This window comes from Camelus bactrianus, chromosome 13 (genome assembly GCF_048773025.1).
Source record: "Camelus bactrianus isolate YW-2024 breed Bactrian camel chromosome 13, ASM4877302v1, whole genome shotgun sequence".
In the NCBI taxonomy this organism is placed as follows: Eukaryota; Metazoa; Chordata; class Mammalia; order Artiodactyla; family Camelidae; genus Camelus; species Camelus bactrianus.
The window spans coordinates 75,903,728-75,926,968 of NC_133551.1; the positions used below are offsets into that span (position 1 = coordinate 75,903,728).

Here is a 23,241-nt window from a genome sequence, read left to right on the forward strand (position 1 = left end):
CTCACCAAGCCCGTGGCGCCTGTGCCCCCAGGAGGAGGTGGAGCGGGAGGTCATCAAGCAGGAGGAGAACGTGGACCCCGACTACTGGGAGAAGCTGCTCCGGCACCACTACGAGCAGCAGCAGGAGGACCTGGCCCGGAGCCTGGGCAAGGGCAAGCGTGTCCGCAAGCAGGTCAACTACAATGATGCCTCCCAGGAGGACCAGGGTGCGTGTCTGGTGGGCAGGGTCCCGACAGACGGGGAGGGTGCCCCTGCCACAAGAAGTCCCGGGGGCTGGAGAGCAAGCACCGTGCTGGATTGTCCTGAGCTGGGAGGCTGTGGGGAGGGCTTCTTGGAGAAAGGGGGCTCGGGGGCATGTGTGGGGTGTTGGCTGTTTGCGGGAGCAAGATGGGTAGTGGTCCAGTGACTTCTAGTGGTGAGACTTTAGGCAAGCCTCAGTTTGTCCATCTGTAAAACGGGCAATGATGGAAAAGCATGTTCGGGTACAGTGTAGTTTGTTGGGGTTGTGAAGTGTGTTCCCTAGAAGTCCATGGTCTGGTTTCGTTGGCACTGTTACTGGGCTGGGGTGTAAGGCGTGGGTGTGGCCCTGGGTGTCGGGGGCTGCTTGCACAGCTCACTCTGTGCTCCTCTGCCTGACCCCCCACAGAATGGCAGGATGAGCTGTCAGACAACCAGTCCGAATATTCCATTGGCTCCGAGGATGAGGATGAGGACTTTGAGGAAAGGCCAGAAGGGCAGAGTGAGTCTCAGTGCTGGGGTGGAGTGACCCTGGGCTGGGGCCAGCTGTGTGTCGGGGAGCTGATGGCCAGCCCAGGGGCCCCCTGGGGGCATCAGGACAAGCATCCGGACAAGCATCCATTCTTTGGAGTGGCCCCTGAAGGGTCCTGCTGTCCTGGGGCGAGTTGGTGGATGGGGTGTGTCTGGACACCCTGGGACCTGCTGAGGGCTTGTGGTGGGGCTGCTCCCCCAGGTGGACGGCGACAATCCAGGAGACAGCTGAAAAGCGACAGGGACAAGCCCCTGCCCCCTCTTCTTGCCCGGGTTGGCGGTAACATTGAGGTGGGGCCTGCTTGCACCCCCGCTTTTCCAATTTACCTCATCCCCTCTCAGAACAGAATTCACCCCAGCTGCCACCCCTGGGGTGTGGAGGAGGGACGGGAGAGCTGGGGGCTATGCTGGGTCATACGCCAAGTAGAGGGGGAGCTGGGACATACCCCGGGTCTGGGCTCTGCCTTTTGGGTCCGGCCCCGGCTGGAGGCCCCCACCTTCTTAGTGCCCCTACCTGCCTCCTCCCCTGCCGGTGCCTTTCTCCCTCATCTCTGAATTCCCTGCTCCCCCTCGCCGCTCCCCACCCGGCCCAGGTGCTGGGCTTCAACGCCAGGCAGCGGAAGGCCTTTCTGAACGCCATCATGCGCTGGGGCATGCCCCCTCAGGACGCCTTCAACTCCCACTGGCTGGTGCGGGACCTTCGCGGAAAGAGCGAGAAGGAATTTAGGTAAAGGGGCTGAGGTGGTGGCCCAGGGTGTGGCCGCCCACCCCGGCATGGGCCGTCTTCAGCTGGGCGAGCCAGCACAGTGGGCAGCGTCTCCACCAGGCGGAGGGCACCTGGACAACTCACCGCCGTGGGGTGTTCGGGCAGCTGGGGGCCGGGCCGGGGCGGGGCTTGTTTGCAGAAGATGCTTACCAGCCTCCTCTGCCAGAGCAGCTGGTTTAATGGCAGCGAGAAGGATCTGGGTTGTCCTGAGTGAGAGAGAGCTGGCCCAGGAGGTTCCCCTGCCTGGGAGGCACCCTGTATCCTTCCCTGGGGCCTGACCCAGCAGGCCTGGTTGGGAGGCAGGTGCGATGGGTGAGGATTCCAACCAGGGGGTCCCCCAGGGGTCCTGCCAGCCCTCTCAGAGGGTCCTGTCAGCCCCCCACTCCCTGAGCCCCAGTCCCCCCCACCCCAGAGCCTATGTGTCCCTCTTCATGCGGCACCTGTGTGAGCCGGGGGCTGACGGCGCCGAGACCTTCGCGGACGGCGTGCCCCGCGAGGGCCTCTCCAGGCAGCACGTACTCACGCGCATCGGGGTCATGTCACTAGTTAGGAAGAAGGTGGGTGAGTAAGCCTTTCCCGAGCCTTTCCTGGCGGCCGCCCATGGCCCTGGTGTGTCCCTGGGGGTCAGAAGGCAGAGGGCAAGTGCCTGGCTTGGGGTCACACAGCTGCCCAGGGTCTGAATCAGGCTAAGGGACTGACCCAGAATGCCTCTCTGGGTGGGGGTGTGGGGGGCCTAGAGGCCAGGATCGCAGGTGGAGACTAGGGTGGGGGTCGGACCTGGCATGGGGTTGATGGTCAGAAGTGCATTTGGCTTGGCCAGCCTCTGGTGGATGGGGCAGCCACCCCAAGCCTGGGATGCCCCCAGTCCCATCGGCTGCCCTGAGGCCCTTAGCTCTGAGCTGTGACCACCTCCCCCACCCTTCCCTCCCACCTGCCCCAGGTTCAGGAGTTTGAGCACGTCAACGGGAAGTACAGCACCCCGGATTTGATCCCCGAGGGCCCCGAGGGCAAGAAGCCAGGCGAGGTTATCTCCTCGGATCCCAACACACCCGTGCCCGCCAGCCCTGCCCACCTTCTGCCTGCCCCGCTGGGCCTGCCAGGTCTGGGCTCCGACCAGCAGGGGAGGGCACCTGGGTCATGGGAGGTGGTGAGGCCCCAGGAGACCCCACAAAGCATGGCCTCCCTCCCCCCGAAGCTTCTGCCCGCAGAAGCGTCGCTCCCCTGAGTTTTTCTTTTTAATGACAGTTTGAGATGTAATTCACACAACCGTAACATTCAGCGTTTAAAAGTGTGTTGTCCGATGGTTTCTAGTGCAACCATTGCCTCTAATTCCAGCAAGTTTTCATCACCCCCACCCCCAAAACGTACTCATTAGCCGCGACTCCCCATTCCCTCTCCCTGTTCTCCAGCCCCTCCCGGCAACCACCCATCTACTTTCTGTCTCTGTGGGTTTGCCTGTTCAGTGTTCAGGATATTTCATGCAAATGAAATTACACACTATGTGGCCTTTCGTGTCTGGCTTCTTTCACTAGCATAGTGTCTTCAAGGTCCATCCGCGTTGCAGCGCAAATCAGCCCTCGGGTCCTCTTTGGGGCTGAGCGATAGCCCATTGTTTGGCTTCAGCTCGTTTTGTGTACGCGTTCGTCAGCTGATGGATTTGGGGTTGTTTCTACCTTCAGTTGTTGTGAATAGTATTTTGAGTAGCATTGCTGGGAACATTTGTGTTCGAGGGAAAACATGTGTTTTCATTTCTCTGGGGCGTGTGGCTGGGAGTGGGATCGCTGGGTCACGTGAGATGACATTTTGGGGAACTGCCAAACTTTCACAGCGACCACACCGTTTTACATTCCTACCAGCCACATATGAGGCTCCGACTTCCCCACATCTTCCTCGGCACTTATCTGACTTTTTGCTCACAGCCATCCTAGTGACTGATTTTGACTTACATCTCTGATGGCTGAAGGCGCTGAGAGTCTTTTCATATGCTTCCGGGCCGTTTGCGCCTCTTTGGGGAGATGTCTTCTCCGTTGCTTTGCCCTTCCTTATGGGGCGTTTGTCTCCTAGTGTCTTTTTGGCGATTCGTGTATTTATCTGGGCAAAGTGTCTTCTTCCCTCAGCTGGGCCCTGCACGCCTGGGGCATCCTGCCTATCCCAGGTGACAGGCTGACAGGTGACAGAATGAGAACATGCTGTTCCTGGACACAAGTGTGCCCTCTGGAGGTGGACAAGCCTAGTTTACTTCCTGGCCCCATGTGACCTTGGGCAAGTCACTTACCTCGTGCGCTCTGTTTTCTTATCCGTGATGTGGAGTGGGGTAGTGACCACCTCCCTATTCACAGCATGTGGGGCAATGCTAAGAACTGACTCAGGGTGGAGGAGGCATACAGCCAGTCTGCTGGCCTGAAAGCCAGAACCACATCCAGCCGTCCAGGGTCCCAGTCCGGGCCTTCACCCACCTCACCTCCCTGCTTCCGGATGGGCTCACCTGGCTCACCGGGCCTTCTCCTGGAGGCGCCTGGTTCAGAAGGAGCCCTCCTCTCCCCTCTGATACCCCATTTTCTGCCCTTCTCCCCCTCCCCACCTGAGCCCACCGGTCTCACCCCTTTCCTTTGGTCTTTCAGACAAAATGGAAGCCCAGCTGGGCTACATGGATGAGAAGGAGCTGGGGGTGCAGAAGCCGAAGAAGTCCCCAGACATCCAGGTACAGAAGACGCTGGTGTTTGGGCCTCTGCGGGTGTTGGGTGGGATTTGGGTTTGGGGGCCTTCTCAGGCCTTGGCCAAGCGGCCAGGCCCCCTGGCTCTGAGTTGGAGCCTCTGGGTCTAGGAAGCAGGTTAGGAACAAGCAGGGGGAGCCGGGAGAGTGGGCTCCTAGCCCAGTGCCTGTTCCCTGCATCCACTCCTGCTGAGACCCCAGGCCCCGCAGCTCTCGAGTCTGTCCTCCCCAGGCCCTGCCAACCGCCCTGGACAGAGTGGAGGGCGAGGACAAGCATGAGAGCTCTGATGGAAAGGAGAGGGCCCGAGAGGAGCGACTGGAGGAGACGGAGAAGGCCCAGCCCTCCCCGGAGCAGCTGCCGAAAGGTGCGGGTTTCCCCCCTGATTTGGTCTCTGGCCTCAGTTGCCCTGGGTCAGAGAAGGGTGGCCAGGCTGTGTGCTACTCTGTCTGTCCTTGGCTGGGTGGTGGGCTGCCCCAGGGTGAGGGGAGCACCAGGGGCTTTACCTTTTCCTACTGTACAGTTCAGGATTTCCTTTTTATTAGTGGTTTCTGAGTCAATTGCGTTGTGTTCTGAACACACGAGCCTGTATGATATTGTTTCTATATGATATTGTTGAAATCTGCTTCCTGGCTTAATGTGGTCAGATTTTGTAAATGGTCACATGTGCTTGAAAAGAATGTCTATTCTTTCGTTGCTGGGTGTCAGGTTCTAAATATATGCATTAGATCATTATGATGTTTAGATTTTTTATATCCTTACTCATTTTTGGTTTCCCTTGATCAGTCAGGTCTGAGAGACTTGTGTTAAAATCTCTCGCTGTGATTGTGGATTAATGTCTCTCCTTGCAAGGCCGGATTCTGCTTCATATAGTTTGGAACTGGGTTGTTAGGTGCATATTGGTTCAGGTTTTTTGTCATCTTCTGGAGAAGTGTCCCTCTAATTATTATGTAATGGCCTCCTTATCCCTTCTGATACTTTCTGCTTTAAAGTTTATTTAGGCTGATTTGGATCAAGCTTACTTTTGTTTAGTATGTACTTGGTGTATCTTTTTCTATCCCTTTACTTAAAAATGTAAATAAAAGTTTTATTGTGATATAATCCCACATACTAGACAGTTCACGCATTTGAAGTGTACCGCCCAGTAGTTTTTAGTACGTTCACAAGGTTGTACAACCATCAGCACAATTAATTTTAGAACATTTTCATCATTCCCAAAAGAAGCCCTGTCCATTAACAGTCACTATCAATTTTCTCCTCCCCCGCGCCCCTGGCAGCCACTCATCCACTGTCTGTCTCTGTGGAGTTGCCTGCTCTGGGCATTTCATATAAATGGAATCGTAAAATATATGCCTTTTTGTATGCAACTTCTTTCACTGAGCATAGTGTTTTCAGGGTTCGTCCATATTGTAGCAGGTATGGGAACATCCTTCCTTTTTGCTCAGTAACATTCTCCTGTGCGGACAGACCACATTTTATTTACCCATTCATCAATTGGTGGACCTCTGGGTTACTGCTTTTTGGCTATTGTGAATAAGGCTGCTGCGAACATTTGTGTGCAGGTATTAGTGTGGCGTAGGTTTCAATTCTCTGAGTAGATACCTAGGAGTGGAATTGTTGGGTTGTATGATGACTCTATGGTTAACACTTTGAGGAACTGCCAGGTTCTTTTCTACAGTGGCTGCACCATTTTACATTCCTACTAGCATTGTATGAGGGTTCCAGTTTCCTTACATCCTTGTCAACACTTGTTATTATCTGTCCTTTTGATTTTAGCTATCCTAGTGGGTGATAAGTAGTATCTCAAATGGCTTTGATTTGTATTTCCCTTTTGCATAAAAGTGTTGAGTATCTTTTCATGTGCTTATTGGCCATTTGTGTATCTTTGTTGGAGAAACTGTCTTTTCAGATCCTTTGCCCATTTTTTAATTGGGTTATTTGTCTTTTTATTGTTGAGTTATAAGAGTTTTTTTATAGATACATGTTCCGTATCAGATATGATTTGCAAGTGTTTCCTTCCTTTCCTTTCCTTTTACTCTGTGTAATTATGTTTTAGGTGTGCATCGTGTAAACAGTATATGGTGGGATTTGTTGTTTTAAATGTAATCATAGAATCTCTACCTTTTAGCTAGCAAGTTTAATCTCTTTACATTTATTGTAATAGCTAGGTGTTTAGATGAATCTCTGTTCTTGTTTTGTGCTTTCTATTCCCCTTGCCTTTTTTTTCTTTTTTCCCCCTTGATATCTCTTGGATTGATCAGTTTTTCTTTTTATTTCCCGCCTCCACCCCAAACTCCTTTGGAGAGTTGACAGTCAGTTCTATTTTGTACTCTCACATTTGCAACATGTTGCCTTCTGAATGCTATAAGGGCTGTAGGCAACTTTAGCTGTGACCCACTCCCTTTTCATCTTCCACATGCTGTTGCTTATTTCTGAATCTTTAATCCCTTTTATGATCTTACATTCTTAGCAGTTTTGCGTTTGTTCATTATTGTTCACTGTCCTTCTTCCCAAAGTAGACCTTTTATTGTTGCTTTCAGCAGATTTCTGTGGATGGCAAATTCTCTCATCATGTGTTATTTTTCCTTTACATCTTACTGTATTTTTCTTGAATAATAGTTAGCAAAATTCGAGGTGGGGTTTTCCCCCAGCACTTTGAAGATGTTATTCCTTTTGTATTCTGGCTTTCATTGTGCTGAGAAGGCTGCTCTCAGGGTAATTGTTGCTCCTTTGTAGGAAACCTACCTTTTTTAATCTTTCCTAACTTGGAAAGACCATTTTTAAGATGTTCTGTCTTTGGTCATGTGTGGTTTCACTACAATGAAGTTTTTATTTATCCTGCTTGCGACTGACTGTCATTCTTAAAGTTGAGTCTTGTGTCTTTTATTGATTATGGGCAAATTCTTAGTCACTCCCTTTTTGAACGCTATCTTGGCTCCCATTATGTTTATTTTCTCCTGGAATTCCTATTACCCATCGATTCATTCATTCCTCCAGCGTATGTATATTGAAGGCTTGCTGGGGGCTGTCCTAGGCACCACTGGGGACACACACAGTGAACCAACAGCCAAAGCCCCCCCCCCTTGGAATTTGCATTCCCCTGGGGGACACGAGTGATCAGTGATAAACACGAGTAGGTCTTGCTCAACCACAGACTTCAGATGCAACGAAGAAAAGAAAGTGGGTACAAGGCTAGTGAAAGATGAGGGCAGACGTGTCTTTCGCGTCTTTTACTTTTTTGTTTCCTGTCTCTCTGCAAGGCTTTTTGAGTCATCTTCAGACCTAGCTCCAGTTTCTACTTTGTTTATACAGCTGTTTTTAACTTATCCATCTATATTATTGTCTCTGGTTGCAAAACAAATTATTACAAATTTAGCAGCATGGAACAACACTCTTGTGTTAGCTCATTGTTCCATGGGTTGAAAGTCTGGCGTAGGGTGGCTGGGTTCTCTGCCAAGGGACTTGCAAGACTCAAGGCAAGGCATTGGCTGGGCTGAGTTCTTGTCTGGAGGCTTGTGGGGAAATCTGCTTCCAAGCTCATTCTTGTTGGCCAACTTCAGCTCCTTGGGGTTGGAGGACTGAGGCCCCTTGTCCTGTCTGGCTCTCAGCTGGGGGCCGTTCTTAGCACCTAGAAGCTGCCCACGTTTCTTGCCATGGGACCTACTCCATCTTCAAGCCAGCAGTGGTGCAGCGAATCCCCTCATGCATTGAATCTCTGATGTCTTTTTCTTTTTTAAAACCTCTGCTTTTAAGGGGCTGGTGTGATGAATTCAGGCCCACCTAGATAATCTCCCTCTTTTAAGATCACCTGAGTCTCATCACATGACCTGCTTACTGCAGTAGAATCCACCACATTCACAGTCCCGGAGACTCTGTGCAAGGCTGGTACTCCAAGGCCAGGAAGTCTCGGAGGACATCACAGAAATCTGCAATGAAAATGTCTAAAATGTTAGTGATTGTGTATTTCATTCTTGAAGTTTTATCTAGCTTTTTCTAAGTTCCTTAAAAAAATTTTTTTTTGATGTGTATTTTCCTGTGAATTCTCTTCCTTCCTTTCTCTCTGGCCAATGGATATTGTTTTCTGAGCTTTGGGTGGGTGCATCTGCGTCAGGGACTGTGTTGTCCCTGGAAACCCCCATCACCCGGGTAACAGGGATGCCTCCCCACCGTTATTTCCAGAAGCCCAGGGCCCAGTGGTCTCACTAGCGGTCTGGCTGGTCTAGGACCAGTCTCCTTGGCACAATTCAGACTCCACAGCCTGCACACCCTTGTGTTGGGTTTGGCCCTTCACTGGAGACTTTCTGCCCCCAGGTTCCGTGTGGGAGCCAGGCAGGCTGGCCATGAGCTGGTGGATGGAACTTTCTTTTGCAGAGAGCATGGTGGTTGGAGCATGTTGGTTTAATTCCAGTTCATTTGGGTTCTTTGCATCTTTGGGGCTTGTGGCCTCATCCTTTCTGTCTGGGTGTTGAGACACAGCTGGAGCCCACTGGTGTCTGCTCATCCCCTGCCCAGGCCCCTGGCATATGTGTCTTGACCTTTTAATTTTCCTTCATTTATGGCACCTGATTTCCTTTTCTTCTGGTAAGCACACCCATGTGGTTTGTATGTGTGTATGTATGTATGTATTTAATTGAAGTATAGTCAGTTACAATGTGTCAATTTCTGGTGCGCAGCATAACGTTTCAGTCATACACATGCAAACGTATATTCCTTTTCATGTCCTTTTGTATTATATGTTATAAGATATTGAGTATAGTTCTCTGTGCTGTGCAGTATAAACTTGTTTATCTATGTGTTTTTTTAAAATTGAAATATAGTTAATTACTATATGTCAATTTCTGGTGTGCAGCGTAATGTTTCAGTCGTACATGTATGTATATATATATTCTTTTTCTATTTTTCATTATAGATTACAGCAAGATACTGACTATAGTTCCCTATGCTGTACTATAGTAGAAACTTGTTTATATGTGTGTGTGTGTGTGTGTGTGTGTGTGTGTGTCTTTTTTAATGTGATCGGTTTTGCCTGACGTTTCTGGGTGTTTGTAAGAGGGGTTTGTGTTAATGAAGGCTGGACACGTGGCGGGAACGTTGAGTCCTCTGGTTATCGCTGGTCCTCTGGAAGGATTTGGGGACTGTGCCTTGAGGTGTTTGGGAGGAGGGTGCTGCTGGGTAGGGTGGGTGGGGAGAGGTCCCGCTCCTGCCCCGCCTTCCCAGAAGACCTCCTTGACGGTGCCTGCCTGTCCATTGGACTCCTAAGATGATGGGTAAGATCCCATGTGTGGCTAAAGCACCATGGGGAAATCCGCCAGCCTGGAGCCCCCTCTGCCCTTCCAGACCCCTCTCCACTCTATGAATGTCCTTTGTCTTGCAGAAGAAGTGCTTTTGGAGAAGGAGAAAATTCTGGACAAGCTGGAGCTAAGCTTGATTCACAGCAGAGGAGATGGCAATGATTTCAGACCAGGTCTGGGGCTATTGCGTGTCTTCTGTCCTGTGTCCCTTAGCCACTTGAGGGAGCCGTCCGGATCCTTTAGGCCTCCTGTGGCCTCCTGAGCACTGTTCCCTGGGCCCATGGCCCTGACTGGAGCTGATGATGGGGAGCTGGGACTCGCCAACCCATCAGGGGACAGACCCCCACCTCCTCTCTCCTGACCCCTCCCATGGCCCCGGCCACAACCAGGAGAAAGCAGGGCTGGTCAGAGAGTTTGTCCTGGAGCCTTTGGGGTTCATCTGGAAGCCTGTGTGCCTCTAAGTACTGGTCTGTTCTGGAACAGTCGTCCTCAGACCGAAGCCCTAAGGCAGCACTGCCAACCTTGAGCACAAGCTGCCTTCTCTCAGTGCGCTTCCCCCTGTTCCCAGGTGGTCCTGACTTGCTGGGGGAGGAGCAGCCCTCCCTGCTCAGCACGGAGAGAGGGGGCTGCTGGTTTTTCTGTTTAAAATCCCTTGGGAGCAGTGAGCCCCTGGCGACGGGGAGATGTGTTTCCTGCTTGCCTTTGGGTCCCCAGTGCTTGGTGGAGAGAGGCCCCTGGGCAGTGCCTTTTAGATGGATGAATGAACATGGGTCTGTCCTCCCACAGATGACACTAAAGTGGAGGAGAAGGAGCCCATTGAAACACAGCAAAATGGTGACAAAGAGGAAGATGAGGAGGGGAAGAAGGAGGACAGGAGTGGGAAGTTCAAATTCATGTTCAACATTGCAGACGGGGGCTTCACAGGTATTGGTGTGGGGCCGTGGACTGAGAGCTCTGTGTGGCATAGGCTTCCTGACTGTGGGTCCCAGGAGTCTGGGCCAATGGCTATTTTATACTAATGTGTGAATGGTTGACATAAATCCAAACCTTTCATAGTGGTACTGAACACTGAATCTCTAAGGGTGGGGAGATGGTAGGCGGTGGGGGAGGCTTTCCTAGGCCCGCCTCCATGATGGGCTCGGGGGCACCTCATTCTGCTTCCCTTGGCCGGCTTCCCAGAGCTACACACACTGTGGCAGAACGAGGAACGTGCCGCTGTGTCCTCGGGAAAAATCTACGACATCTGGCACCGGCGCCATGACTACTGGCTGCTGGCGGGCATCGTAACGTATCCTTGGCCAAAGCAGGCTGGGCAGGGCTCTGGGCTGTTCCCCTGTGGACCTCAGGGAGGGGTGTGGGGCATGTAGGGTGAGGAGCCAGGAGCCGGTGCTCTGGACCAGATGCCAAGGTCCCTTTCCTGGTGATGATGGTGGTGACAATGACCGTGACCATAACAGTAACTTGTCCCTTTACACTCAGTACTCACTTCATCTTCTCAGCAGCCTTCCAAGAGGGTCACTTCTGTGATCTCTATTGTACAGAGAGGCCAAGTGACTTCCCCAGGGACACACAGCCCACCCGTCTGACCCCACAATGAGTGCTCCGTTATAACTCCTACGTGATGCAGACCTCACCCCCTCCCCGTAATGACAACTAAGAGGATTCACCATGTGGGAGGGCTTTCATTCATTCATTCAATTTCCAGTTCCAGCTTTACTGATCACCTACCCTGTGCTAGGCATGGAGGATGCAGCCATGAACGAAACAGCCCCAAATCCCTTCCACCTGGAGCTCACGTCCTACTGGGTGTAGCTGGTGAACAACATAAATTAGCAAGGTGTGGGGTTCATTGAACACGATAAAGGCTGGGGAGGGGCAAAGGGAGCTTTGGGAGTGGGTTGCATTTAATGTGGGAAGGTCAGAGGAGGCGATATTTGAGTACAGACCTCCCAGAGCTAGAAGAAGGCCACACAGCTACCGGGGAGTGCACCCCAGCAAAGCTGGCCTTCATGGCAGCCTTGAGGGCGGCTGGTTATTATAACGAGAAGCGGGGTGTTGTCGATCCGGGATCAATTGGCAGGCCTTTCCTGTAAGAGGCCAGGGAGGGGATATTTCAGGCTTGGCAGAGGACTCCTCCACCCTGCCACAGTAGCAGAAGTAGCCACAAGACGTACACCAACAATTGTGGTCATGTTCCAATAAAACTTTATTTACAAAAACAAATTGTGGGCTGGACTTGACCTGTGGGCCGTAGTCGACTAATCCTCGTTGTGGAGATTTAGATGTTTGGAGCCAGCCTGCCTGGATTTAGATCTGGCTCTGCCCCTGGCTAACTGTGGGACCTTGGACAAGATCACTTTGTTGCATTTGTTTAGTTTCTGAAGCCTCCAGGGGAGACCCCTTCCTCAGCATCCCTTGGCTGGCTGCTGCATCGTTTCAGTCTCTGCCTCCATTGTCACGTGGCCTTCTTCCCTGGGGGTCTATTGTCTGTGTCTAAATTTCCTCTTCTCATAAGGACATCAGTCCCTGGGTTAGTGGCCACTCCACCTCAGTATGGCCCTTTCTTAATCTGATTACATCTCCAGATACCCTATTTCCAAACAGGGTCACGGCACAGCTGCTGGGGGTGAGGATGTTTCCAGCATCTGGATTTTAGGGGTGAAGCCTCAGTGCCATGTCTGGGCCCCTGAGGGCACCTGTCAGTGTCCAGTGATTGTCATGTCACCTCATCCACATGCTCATCTTGCAGCCAAGGTTAATGACTGTCCTGAGAGCACAAAGCCAGGGCACCAGACCCCAGGCTGGTCCCCCGCCCCCACCCCACAGTCAGGTTTGCCCTTAACGGCGCCCCACCCAGGCACGGCTATGCCCGCTGGCAGGACATCCAGAACGACCCGAGATACATGATCCTCAACGAGCCCTTCAAGTCTGAGATCCACAAGGGCAACTACCTGGAGATGAAGAACAAGTTCCTGGCCCGCAGGTTCAAGGTCAGTCCTCAAGTTCAAGGTCAGTCCTCAGGCTCAAGGTCAGTCCTCAGCAGGGCCGGAGGCTGGGAGAGGGGGACTGCAAGAGGACAGGTTACAGGAGGGCCTGGGGCAAAAGGAGCAGCAACCCCCTCCCTGTATATCTGGATGTGGGCCAGGCTGTCCGTGGAGGGGAGTCATTTAGTCAGTCAACTAACAGGTGCTGAGTCCTTGCTCTGGACCAGGCCCCGCTGGGCGAGCATCCCTGCCCTGGCTGATGGGTGCAGAGAACCCAGCTTGGAGAGGGCTCTAAGGATGGACAGCTGGGTGGGAGTATGTCCTTCTTCCCTCCTTTCTGCCAGAGCCCTGGCCTGTGGGGGAGGCTGCGGGAGGAGCGGGCCAGGCCCGTGTGCCATCCCTCTCTTCTCCGCCTGCAGCTGCTGGAGCAGGCACTGGTCATTGAGGAGCAGCTCCGGAGGGCCGCGTACCTCAACATGACCCAGGACCCTAACCACCCCGCCATGGCCCTCAACGCCCGCCTGGCCGAGGTGGAGTGCCTTGCCGAGAGCCACCAGCACCTGTCCAAGGAGTCTCTCGCTGGGAACAAGCCCGCCAACGCCGTCCTGCACAAGGGTGAGCGAGCACGCTCCCCGAAGGCCCCAGCCCGCCTTCCTCCTGCCTGGGGATCCCTGGCCGTAGATGGGGTCGTGGCGCTAGGGACAGGACACCAGCCCAGAGGGCACAGCCTCCTCGCCAGGTGGACCATCCAGGCCCTGCTCTTTCTTACCTGTGGGGAAAGTGAGGCCCTGGCTCCTCAGGCCTGTTTCTGAAGGTCTGCTCTGGGCCGGCCCTGGGTAGGGGGTTAGTGACAGAGAAGGCTCTTCAGTTGTAAAAGCTTGTTTATTGAGCCTGACAATGTGCATTATTATTTTTTAATTGTTTTTATTTTTTTGAGGGGGGAGGTAATGAGGTTTACTCATTTATTTATTTTTAGAGGAGGTACTGGGGGTTGAACCCAGGACCTTGTGCATGCTAAGCCTGGGTTCTACCACTGAGGTATGCCCTCCCCCGACAATGGGCTTTAAACACTTTCTCTCTTTAATCCTTGTAATATCTTTAAGTAGTGAGGTTTCTCATCCCATTTCATTTTTTAAGTGAATTTATTAATTCTTTTTTCCTCATTTCTTTCTTTTTAAAATTTTTTTGGGAGGAGAAGGTAATTAGGTTTATTTATTTATTTATTTATTTATTTATTTAATGGAGGGACTGGGGCTTGAACCCAGGACCTCGTGCCTGCTAAGAACACGCTCTACCACTGAGCTACACCCTCCCTGCCCTTGTCCCCCTTTAAAGATGGGGACATTGATGCTCAGGGAGGTGAAGTAATTCATTCCCCAAGGTCTCTGGGGATTCAGGCTTTTGACCCTTGTGCACCAAACCTTGAGGACGTTTTCAGGCTGGGTAGGGGGAGGGGGCGAACCAAGGCCAAGTTCACTCGGAAGTCCCTGGACTCTCTGGCCCCTGCTGTCTGGGAGATGTTTCCTGAGGCAGCTCTGCCTGTGAGCGTGGACCCTCCCTGGGAGCCAGGAGTCTGGCCAAGGGCTGGCAGGGAAGCCCAGTGTGGGCTCAGAGTTTCTGGCTCCCGCCTGTGCAGCCCACGGGCGGGAGAGATGCTCTTGTGGCAGGTGACTCATCCCTGATTTGCTGGCCCCGAGGGCCGGATGAAGGGCGCCCCCTGGTGTCCGCCTCCCGGGGTGCAGTAACACAGTAACACACCCTTGTAAGTAAGCACCAGCCTAGGTGCTGCGTCCCAGCTCCCCTGTGCCGCCTCCCTCCCCAGTCCTGAACCAGCTGGAGGAGCTGCTGAGTGACATGAAAGCGGACGTGACACGCCTGCCCTCCATGCTGTCCCGCATCCCCCCGGTGGCCGCCCGCCTCCAGATGTCCGAGCGCAGCATCTTGAGCCGCCTGACCAACCGAGCCGGCGACCCCACCATCCAGCAGGTCAGGCTCAGCCTGCGCCCTGGGCCCCAGCACCCCACACACATCCTGGGCGCCCCCGGGTTGGGGATGGGGTCGGGTGCGGGACTTTGACTTTTAAACCTGAGTCCTTGCCTCCAGGGCGCTTTCGGCTCCTCCCAGATGTACAACAACAACTTTGGGCCCAACTTCCGGGGCCCTGGACCGGGAGGGATTGTCAACTACAACCAGATGCCCCTGGGGCCCTATGTGACCGGTAGGTGCCCGTCTGCTTCCGGGCAGCATGTGCAGGGGCGCCCGCGGGGCCCCGGCCTGCCCCGCCCCCCGGGTAAGCCGAGCTTTCTGTCTTTGTGGCAGATATCTAGCCGTCCCCGAGACTTCCCTCTGGTGCAGCGCTCGTTTCCTGCAGAGGTAAGGCCGCTCGTCCCCTCTCCAGCTTGGCCAGTCAGGCCTGGCCAGAGTTGACCCTGGTCCCTGCGCTGGGTTCCTGGCCCTGAGCCTCAGGGTCTCCACTGCCTCCTGGGGCTCGGAGGGCCTCGCCCCTCTGCCCTGGGGACCATCTCAGGGCCAGTGTGTCTCCCCTGGGGGCTGGGGAGGCAGGACATGGTAGGGTAGGTGCACGTGGGTGTGCTCCTGTGTGTACACGTGTGCGTGTGTGTCGGTGTGCACGTGTGTCCATGGCAGTGAGTCAGGGACCGATGCCCCCAGGCCGGAACCCTGCCTCCTTGTTCTGCCTGTGGTTTCCTGCTGGGCGCTGGGTGCCCCGGCACATCACTTTCGTCTCCCCCTGTGCTCCTGCCCAGGACCAGGAGGGTGGCTCAGGGTGTGTGGGTTAAGTGTTATTGGCTAGGAGAGGGGCTTTTTCCAGAGAAACCACCAGTCCACTGTGACCTCCTGCACTTGGCCGACAGCCCCAACCAGGCTGTCTGTCCCCGTCAGAACCGCTGCTTCAGGGTGGGGGCGGTCTCTAGACTGACCGCTCTTCATGGGGCTGCTTCCTAGGGCCTCCCCGGGACTCTGGGTGGGGCCGCTGGCCCGTTGCTCGCTGCTGGGAGGTCCCGGCTAGGGGGCCCCTCTGGTCACAGTTGGCTGTGCCAGGTAGCGGTGGGCGCTCCAGGGTGTCGGGGCGCCCCCCACGGGGACCTGAGCGCCTGTGATCTGTCTCTTGCAGCCACGCCTGCCGGGCCCCCCACCTGACCCCCACAGGAGAGAAAAGCTGCCGCCTTTCTAGAGCCACACCACTCGAGGACAGAAAGGGAAACCGAGTCATGCCACCACATGGGGACGGGGCCCAGCCTGGCAGGGTCTGAGCCCAGAAGTGCCACCTGCTTCTAATCCAAGTGTCCCATACAGTGTCACCCCCACACCACCCCGGGACGCCCCTTGGCCACCTCTGCCAGAACGACTTCCTAGAGGAGATGCCATTTCTTTGTACATCTTTTGCACTTTCCTATTGAAGACTTGAACACGTTTATCTTGATAAAAGTTGAGTGATGTGTGGAGGCGTCTCACCCACAGCACTTACGTCTCTCTCGGCCGACGGGCTCCAGATGGGAAGGGAAGCTCCTGGAAACGCTGCTGCTGCCCCGTGGACTCGGCCTGCCCTGGGTGCCCCCGCCCACCCCGTCCCGTCTGCCTGCGTGGGGCCCCGAGTGCCAGGTGGGTCGGGACCGGGGGACGGCTGCCTGGCCTGGGGAAGAGGCCCGGCCGACGTCCAGGTCAGGCCAGGCCGCCTGCCCACCCACTTCCTGCAAGGCTGAGGCCGCCAGGTGCGCACTCTCTCCTTCGGGGGCGGCTCGGCTCTGTCAGCAGGTGTCTGTCCCTGGCCCTGTCACAGGTCTTAGACTCTGTCATCGCCAGCAGAGAGCCTGTGGCCCCTGCCCTGCATGGCAGGTCGCAGCATGTGATCCTGGGAGGGGAGGAAGGGCCTGCACATGTTAGCCGAGGGGCTGCTGGAGCCTTTGTCTCAGGCCACTGCGGGAAGGGGCTTGCCCTCTGCCAGGGTGTGGCTAGCGTCCTAGCAGGGAGTGTCACAGCAGCGCTGAGTGGCCCAGGAGCCCTTGGCCCTGCCCTGTGCCCTGGGAGGCCCGTCATACCCATGTCCAGGCACACACCCCCGTCAGCCTCCTGGCTGGAGGTGCAGAGAACCCAGGCCATGCCTGGGGCCTGGGCTTATCCCTGTCCTCCTGTCCCTGGAGAGGACACCCCCTGGAGAGGCCTCGATCTGGGCTCTTGCCACCTGGGGCAGGGCCACCCCTGCCGTCTCTGTGTTCTTGGATGGCTTAGGGAGAGCTCTGCTTGGAGGCAGGGGCCTAGACCTGATGGCCTCTCCAGTCTTCCTTCCAGCCTGAGCGCCCTCAGCTTCCTGCCTTGTTTCCTGCCAGGAACGCCCTGTTGGAATCCTGACCCTCTGCTACCCAGCTGGTGGTATCCCGCGATGGCCCCGGTTAGGGGGAAAGGAGGAATGGGCCAGGCCTGAGGCCCAACCTCAGCCGGGAAGGGATTTCCGAGCCTGGAGCAGGGGCCTTCCTGGGGTGGTGCCCTGGGGGCAGAATCCTGTCTGAGTGAGAGACAAGCTGGGCCTGGGAGTGGGGTCGCCAGAAGGGGCTCCATTCAGCTCCCTGGCCAGGACTGGGGCCAGGATTTGGGGATATCTTGAGGACACAGGCCCTCCCAGAGCCCAGATGTCCTTATCTGTAAATGGATCTCCCTGAACCCCTGGAGGGCTGGACCCCTAAGGCCCTTCCATCTCCAGGCTGCCTGACCCTGGCACTGCGGGTGGGAGGAGTTGGGGGCAGCCTGGAAGTGGCACACAGGTGTCCGGGGCACACGTGTGGCAGTGGCTGACCTTGCCCTCCAGGATGGGTGGGGTCATTCCTGTCCCCTGTGATTTGTCCGGTGCCATGTGCACATGCGTGGTCCTCCGATCAGTGCCTCCCTGCAAAGGCTCTCAGCTCAGGTCGGGCAGGGTGACCGCCACGACCCACGACCCCCCGACCCGGGTCCTGTGACGCTCCCCTCCCAGACAGGCTGCCAGCCCTGTGTTTGGCCTCGTGAGGAACGCGGTGGCAGGTCCTGAGTGTCAGGTTGGGAGGCACCTGGTATAGGACCAGGGTCTGCGTCTCCACTGCCCAAATTCCAAGGGCAGTGGTCCCTCCCCTGCCAGCCCTTGCTCCCCCAGAAGCTTCCCTCTGTCCCTCCACCTCTGCTCCTCCCCAGGCCTCACCAGGCTGCCCTTTGTCCTTCTCCTCTGCTAGCTGGAGCCGGACACCCACGGACAGCCTGACCCTGGCACTGCCTGGTCCAGGAAGGCTCAGCTCTCCATGACCAGCACCTGGGAGGCCTGGGAGGGGAACTGCGGACAGCTGGGGAGTGGGTTTCCAGTTGACTGGTTTTGGAGAGGAAAAAGGATCTTAAGAATGTTTTCTTCTTGGTTTATCCATTATCTCCTGCCACAAGTTGCAGCGGCTGTAGGGGAGTGGGGCGTCTACTGCCTTCGGCATCTTCGGGCTGGGTTAGGATTTGCTGCTGGTGGAAGGAGGGTCAGGGTCGTCCCATGCAAGTGGAGCCTGAAAGTGCCAGCCGGCATTTTTGTTTCCAGCCCCCTTATTATTTAGACCAGTGCTGAGTAGGCTTTCTGTTGAACCATCTTTGGGCCATAGTCTCAGAAAGCATCACCTGCCAGGCTCCCAGGTGACCAGGCCAGTTAGGGTTGGACCGACTGTGTCCAGTGCGGGGGGGCCCTCCTTACACGCCTGCCACGGAAGCATATCTTGAGGACACCCCCCCCCCCCCCGGTGAGGAGACCCTTCCTGCAAGCCACCTTCAGAAGCTCCTTTGTTTTCTGCAAGTTATGACTATGGTCCTGTCCTGCTGGTACCCGTGACTGGTGTGGGCACCTGCCCTCCTGCTTGTTGGGGGTCCCTTCCCAGGGTCCTCTGGGGACTCCCTGGCCCAGGTCGAGGGCTGGCAAGAGTCTTACCCCAGGGACATCCGTAAGCCCTTGCTCCCAGGTGTTGAATTCCAGGGATGCTGAGGGCCTGTCATGTAGAGGATGGGCTCAGGGACCTCTGGAGGGTGTCCAGAGCAGGGTGGCAGGGAGGAGCCAGGGTGGGAGGTGGGGGCTGAGGTCTTGGCCTGGCCACGGCCTAGGGTCCCTCCTCCACACCTGCATCTGTCCTGTGCTGACCACCGTCCCTGTCCAGGAAGCTGGCTCCCCACCCCATTTTATATTCTGGAAGTTTACAGGTTGTGGTGCATCAGCCCAAAGTCATTGGCTTGTGTTTTTGGATTTTTTTCTTAGTTTTCAGATTTTTTTTAAACAAAGTATTTTTTTAGATGCGATAACCCAGAAAGGGCCCGTTGGGTGTGTGTGTGTCCTGAACCCCTGATCTTGAGATGGGAGCCCGAGCCTCCCATGGCTCCTTTGCACTGGCGCATGGGCGGATGAGGGAGCAGACCCCCCACCCAGGCTGGCATCTGGCCCAGCTGAGAGGGGCCGGCCCCTTGCCTGACACAGCCCCAGGCTAGCGAAGGGCCAGGGGTACTTGGGCAAGTTTGGAGGGTCCCAGCCGGGGACCTGGAGTGGAGGCTGAGCCCCTGGGAGTGGTGGCCTGTCCGGTCCTCAGGAGGACGTGTGGGAAGCTCGACAGACTGTAACTGACACAGTTCCCTTGACTTTGTACTCTGTGTGTATGTCTTGGTTTTCTGTGTTTTAATAAATCCTTTGGGAAAGGATTGAATCAGAGTGTTTTCCCAGCTTCTCTCTGATCTGGGATAGGGGTGGGGGCTGGGCCTGGGGAAGCATGTGTGGGGGATAGGGTGTCACCTGAAGCCACCTCCCACCTGAGGAGACTCAGCCCCATGAGGCTGAGGGGCTTGCTGGGAAGGGGGGCACCCCAAGATGGGGTGTTCAGGGGTGGTGCCTGCCCCTCCCACCTGCACTCTGAAACACAGACACCATTGCTCAGAGGAACACTGAGCCCCCAGAGACAGCCCGCAGGCCACCCTGGACCCCAGCCTCTCTGTCCCCAGAGGACACACATAGAATATGTGTTGGGAGTGGCCGGGGGTGGGGGCATGGGAGAGATGGGGGGGTCTCAGTCCCCAATCTTTGCCTCTCCCCCAGGGCCCATTTCTCCCAACCTCCCCTGCGCCCCAGGCTTGGGATTCGGGGCCCCCATTTGGTGGCCTCTGCAGGTGGCAGCCTCCCCTTCCCCACACAGCCCTTGGCCCAGCCCTGACCCCAAGCACCAAGCGACCTGCCAAGGAGAGAAGCAGAGAGGAGCAGACCCCAACGGGCTAGGGTTTATTTTGTCATTCCATAAATATGGCGCTGTGTCTCCGCTGAGTGTCATTTGGAAGCGTGAGGCGTATAGCATCTCTGCCTACGTAGGGGATGCAGTTAGCTGAGGAACCAGTCATTAAAAAAAAGGGGGGAGAGAAAAAGTAGCATGTTATTTACATGACTGGAGAGAGCAGAAGACAGAGCAAGCCCTTCTGTTGTCCTCCGGACCTCGAATTTGTCAGATTTGGGATGAGAGATGTTGGGGGCTTCAGGAGTCATTGGTAAGGAAGACTGGTCCCGGGCCTCCCTCCTGTGTGGGGCACGCCCAGATGACACCTGGGGGCAAACTGCTTCAAGGGGAGGGTGAGGGCCTGGCTGGCAGGTGCCTGGGGCTTCTGGGGTGACCAGGTGGGGTGAAGCTGGCTGTCCTCAAGCCCACGCTGCCCTCCAGGGCCTGCCTCTGCCCAACTCTTCTTTTTCCTAGGCTCTTACTTCCCCTCCACCCCTTCCCTACTCCAGCCCCCTCCTAAGTCAGGGGACTGACCCTCCCTCAGGGAGCAGAGCCCCAGCTCCCTGCAAGGGGGTGTTGAGGAAAACAGGACACCTCAGAACCAGGCTGTGGCCAGGAAGCTGCTCGGGTCCTGGTGCTGGGCATCTTGGCCTTGGCAGAGCTCGACGCTGGGGGCCCTTGTCTCCTTCTGTCTGGGAAAAATGCAGCCAGCAGGGGCTTGGCCTTCCCGGGTGTGGCTCATGGGGTCGGGGGGCGGCAGCCCTGACCTCGGGCCCGATTGCAAGCCCTTGTCCCTCTTCCAACAGTGGGTGGACGAGGCGGGCAGCAGTGGGGAGGGGACCCAGCTGCTCTCTCCAGTGAGGGGCGGGTGGTCTGGCCCCTGAGCATGGCCCAGAGCACCTGGTCCTCACCTGGCGGGCCTGGGATGAAAGTCGCCCTGTTGCAGCGTCCTGTCCTCAGAGCTAAACCCCCCACTCGCTTGATGGCTGGAGTAGCCGCAGGCTGGGGGCTCTGTTGGGATAGGCTTGTCCCCTCCTTACACCTACAGGGTAAAACTTGCAGGAGACTTGGTGAGGAAGACCCAAGGGCCTGGTCTAAGAAGAAGCTTCTAGACTCCGGGGGCAGCACAAAGGCCAGAAGTGCAGGCACGTGCCCCCGGCCGCCCTTGTGGCTTTCTCAGAGCTGGTTCCTCAGGCCTCGGCTGAGCCGGGGCTGGGCGGGGAGGACCCCCTCCGAAGGGCAAAGCAGGACGGGTGTGTCTGCCCAGCGGTGGGCGTGCGGGTGCGGGGCTGCCCCTGCACAGTGGGCTGGTGCGCCTGTAGAGCCCGGCTCCGGTCCCTACACAGCCAGCAACGGCTGGGGTGCCGCTCAGGACCGAGGGGGCTGGGCCTCCGGGCTGCGGCCCCCTCCCCTCCTCTCTCCCTGCAGCTCCAGGCCAGCTGCAAAGAGGCTGATGGTTCTGAATGTCCTGCCCTCCCTCCCTGTCCCCAACTTGTTCCAGGCTGGGGGCCGTGGGTGAAATGACCCACCCCAGCCACCCCTCCCTCTTTGTGGGGTCGGGAGATGTCCTGGGGGTAACACTACTGCCCGTCTACCTTGGTAACAAGCCCTGAGCACCCAAGACAGGGCACCTCACCCCACCTGGTCTGAGGCCTTGCAGAGGACACTGCTCTGGGGAGAGGCTCCCAGGGTCTTTTCCTAGGCGGTGGGGGCTGCTGCTGTGTGTGCAGGTCTCCCAGTCCCCGGGCATGGGACACAAAATTCCAGGGACCCTCCCTGACTGAATGGGTCTAAGTGTGTTCTGTCTGCAGAACTCAAGGCCCTCACCCTGGGCAGGGCAGGGCAGAGGCCGGCCATCCCGGGTGTGGTCAGCAGTCACAGCCCAGCTAAGCACGCATGACCTCCTTCAGGGGTGAGGACGGGGGGCAGCAGACGGAGCACCTGGCGGGGAGGCAGGTGGAGCTCTGGGGGTCCCTGGGCTGGAGCTCAATCCTCAGGCCCCACTCGAGTGCTCCGGGCACTCTGGGCGTTGGGGCTCAACAACTGAGTGCAAGAAGGAAGAAGTGGGGCGATGAGCTTGAAATCAGACCCCCAAGCTTTTTGTGGGTCCCAAACGGAGTGAATCCCCCTGGATCCCTGCCCCTGCCAGCAAGGGTGGGGGTGGGGGTCAAAGGACAGCTCAGGAGGCCCCTCAGAGACCTACTGGGGCAGGTGGCGGTGGAGGAGGGGATGGGGGAGGAATCTGAGGTCAGGCCCGCTGGAAACGACCTGGAGCCCTTGGCAGGAGGGAGGTTGAAGGAGACCCCAGTGGGAGGCCCGCCCCCAAGTCCAGAGCCCAGCCGAGGGGCAATGGGAAGAGCCAGTTTCCTCTTCCCCTCCCTGACACCAGGTGGGGTTCTCGGCAGAGGCGAGGCCCCAGCTGGTCTCGCCCTGGCCTGGACCCGAGTTTCCGAGACGCGGTGTGGCTGGGCGATAACGAGGTGGTTTCTTCGTGGAGGGTGAGCAGAGGCGGCGGGCTTGGGTAGGACCGCTCCAACGCCCTGGAATCAAGGCCGACGCCCTGGAATCAAGGCCGACGCCCCGGCACGCATCCGGCATCGGTCCTGCGAAGCAGTGGGTGGCGGGTGGCAGCGACGTTTGAGATCTTTTCCCGATGACGTCTTGGTGTGTTGTTGTGTTTTTGATGCAAACCACACTCTTGATTTGGCTTCAAAATAGCTTAAGCGGGCGAACAGAGACTAGAAGGGAAACGGAAACTGTCCAGGTGAATGGCCGCACGCCTTAGGATCTGTAGTCCTTTTTGCTGTAGGGTTTATTGCCCAAAATACTATCAATCTCATGGATGATGGAAGACGACAGTTTGGGAAGGACCTGTGTGCAAAGATGAGAGATAATCAAAATCCACCACCGGCACTGGCCTGGCCTGTGGGCCAGGTCGGGGTGTACTGGGGCAGGACCCTCTGGGGCCTTCCCGGGACAGACCCCTCCACCCATGTCTGTAGGAAAACTTCAGCCAAAGAATAAATTTAATTGGAGAGGTGAGAACATTCAAAAACAAAGAAAAGCAGTCAAACAGGACAAAATAATAATAGTTTAGCCATGCAGCAAAGTCAAGGACCTTTAGTTCCTCTTCAAAGGCTGTAGATAATATTCTGAGCCATGTCCTTTCAGCTGGTTTGCAGACACCGAGCCCCCTACCAGGTGGAAGAAGTTAACTACATGATGACCCAACTGTAGCCACGACATAAGCTGCTCCATTGTGCACAATTCCAAGAACTGGCCTCAGGGAAATGAGAACAAACCCTGGAACTGATGATTAACTGTACTTAAAACAATCCAGATGATGCTGGCCAGACCCCGCGGGGCCAATTTCAAGAAGACCGTCAGAACCACCTGCGCTGCTCTGCACGTAGGCCCCCGCCTTCGCCTACACACCCCTGAAACTGCCCTTTAAAAATTCTT

At 56.1% G+C, this 23,241-nt stretch overlaps 2 protein-coding genes across 9 annotated transcripts in view; one reads left to right on the forward strand and one right to left on the reverse strand.

The window, feature by feature from the left end:
- Positions 1-19,224, forward strand: part of CHD5 (chromodomain helicase DNA binding protein 5) — a 60,578-nt gene extending 41,354 nt beyond the window's left edge. Inside the window, exons 26-42 of one of the 2 annotated variants that reach the window (XM_074377581.1) lie at positions 32-206; positions 647-739; positions 971-1,059; positions 1,362-1,495; positions 1,947-2,091; positions 2,475-2,634; positions 4,156-4,235; positions 4,480-4,612; positions 9,620-9,709; positions 10,323-10,460; positions 10,716-10,824; positions 12,394-12,526; positions 12,940-13,135; positions 14,343-14,506; positions 14,624-14,738; positions 14,840-14,893; positions 15,654-19,224. In XM_074377581.1, coding sequence (XP_074233682.1) covers positions 32-206; positions 647-739; positions 971-1,059; positions 1,362-1,495; positions 1,947-2,091; positions 2,475-2,634; positions 4,156-4,235; positions 4,480-4,612; positions 9,620-9,709; positions 10,323-10,460; positions 10,716-10,824; positions 12,394-12,526; positions 12,940-13,135; positions 14,343-14,506; positions 14,624-14,738; positions 14,840-14,847 — 1,962 coding nt within the window. In that variant the 3' untranslated portion in view covers positions 14,848-14,893; positions 15,654-19,224. The remainder of the gene's footprint in view (positions 1-31; positions 207-646; positions 740-970; positions 1,060-1,361; positions 1,496-1,946; positions 2,092-2,474; positions 2,635-4,155; positions 4,236-4,479; positions 4,613-9,619; positions 9,710-10,322; positions 10,461-10,715; positions 10,825-12,393; positions 12,527-12,939; positions 13,136-14,342; positions 14,507-14,623; positions 14,739-14,839; positions 14,894-15,653) is intronic. The other variant, XM_074377582.1, reaches the window with a different exon arrangement.
- A 539-nt stretch (positions 19,225-19,763) lies between these two features.
- The window catches only part of KCNAB2 (potassium voltage-gated channel subfamily A regulatory beta subunit 2), an 85,246-nt gene continuing 81,768 nt past the window's right edge, over positions 19,764-23,241 (reverse strand). For all 7 annotated transcript variants that reach the window (XM_010957614.3, XM_010957611.3, XM_074377587.1 and 4 more), the window contains one exon: positions 19,764-22,650. In XM_010957614.3, the coding sequence (XP_010955916.1) occupies positions 22,561-22,650 (90 nt within the window). In that variant the 3' untranslated portion in view covers positions 19,764-22,560. The remainder of the gene's footprint in view (positions 22,651-23,241) is intronic.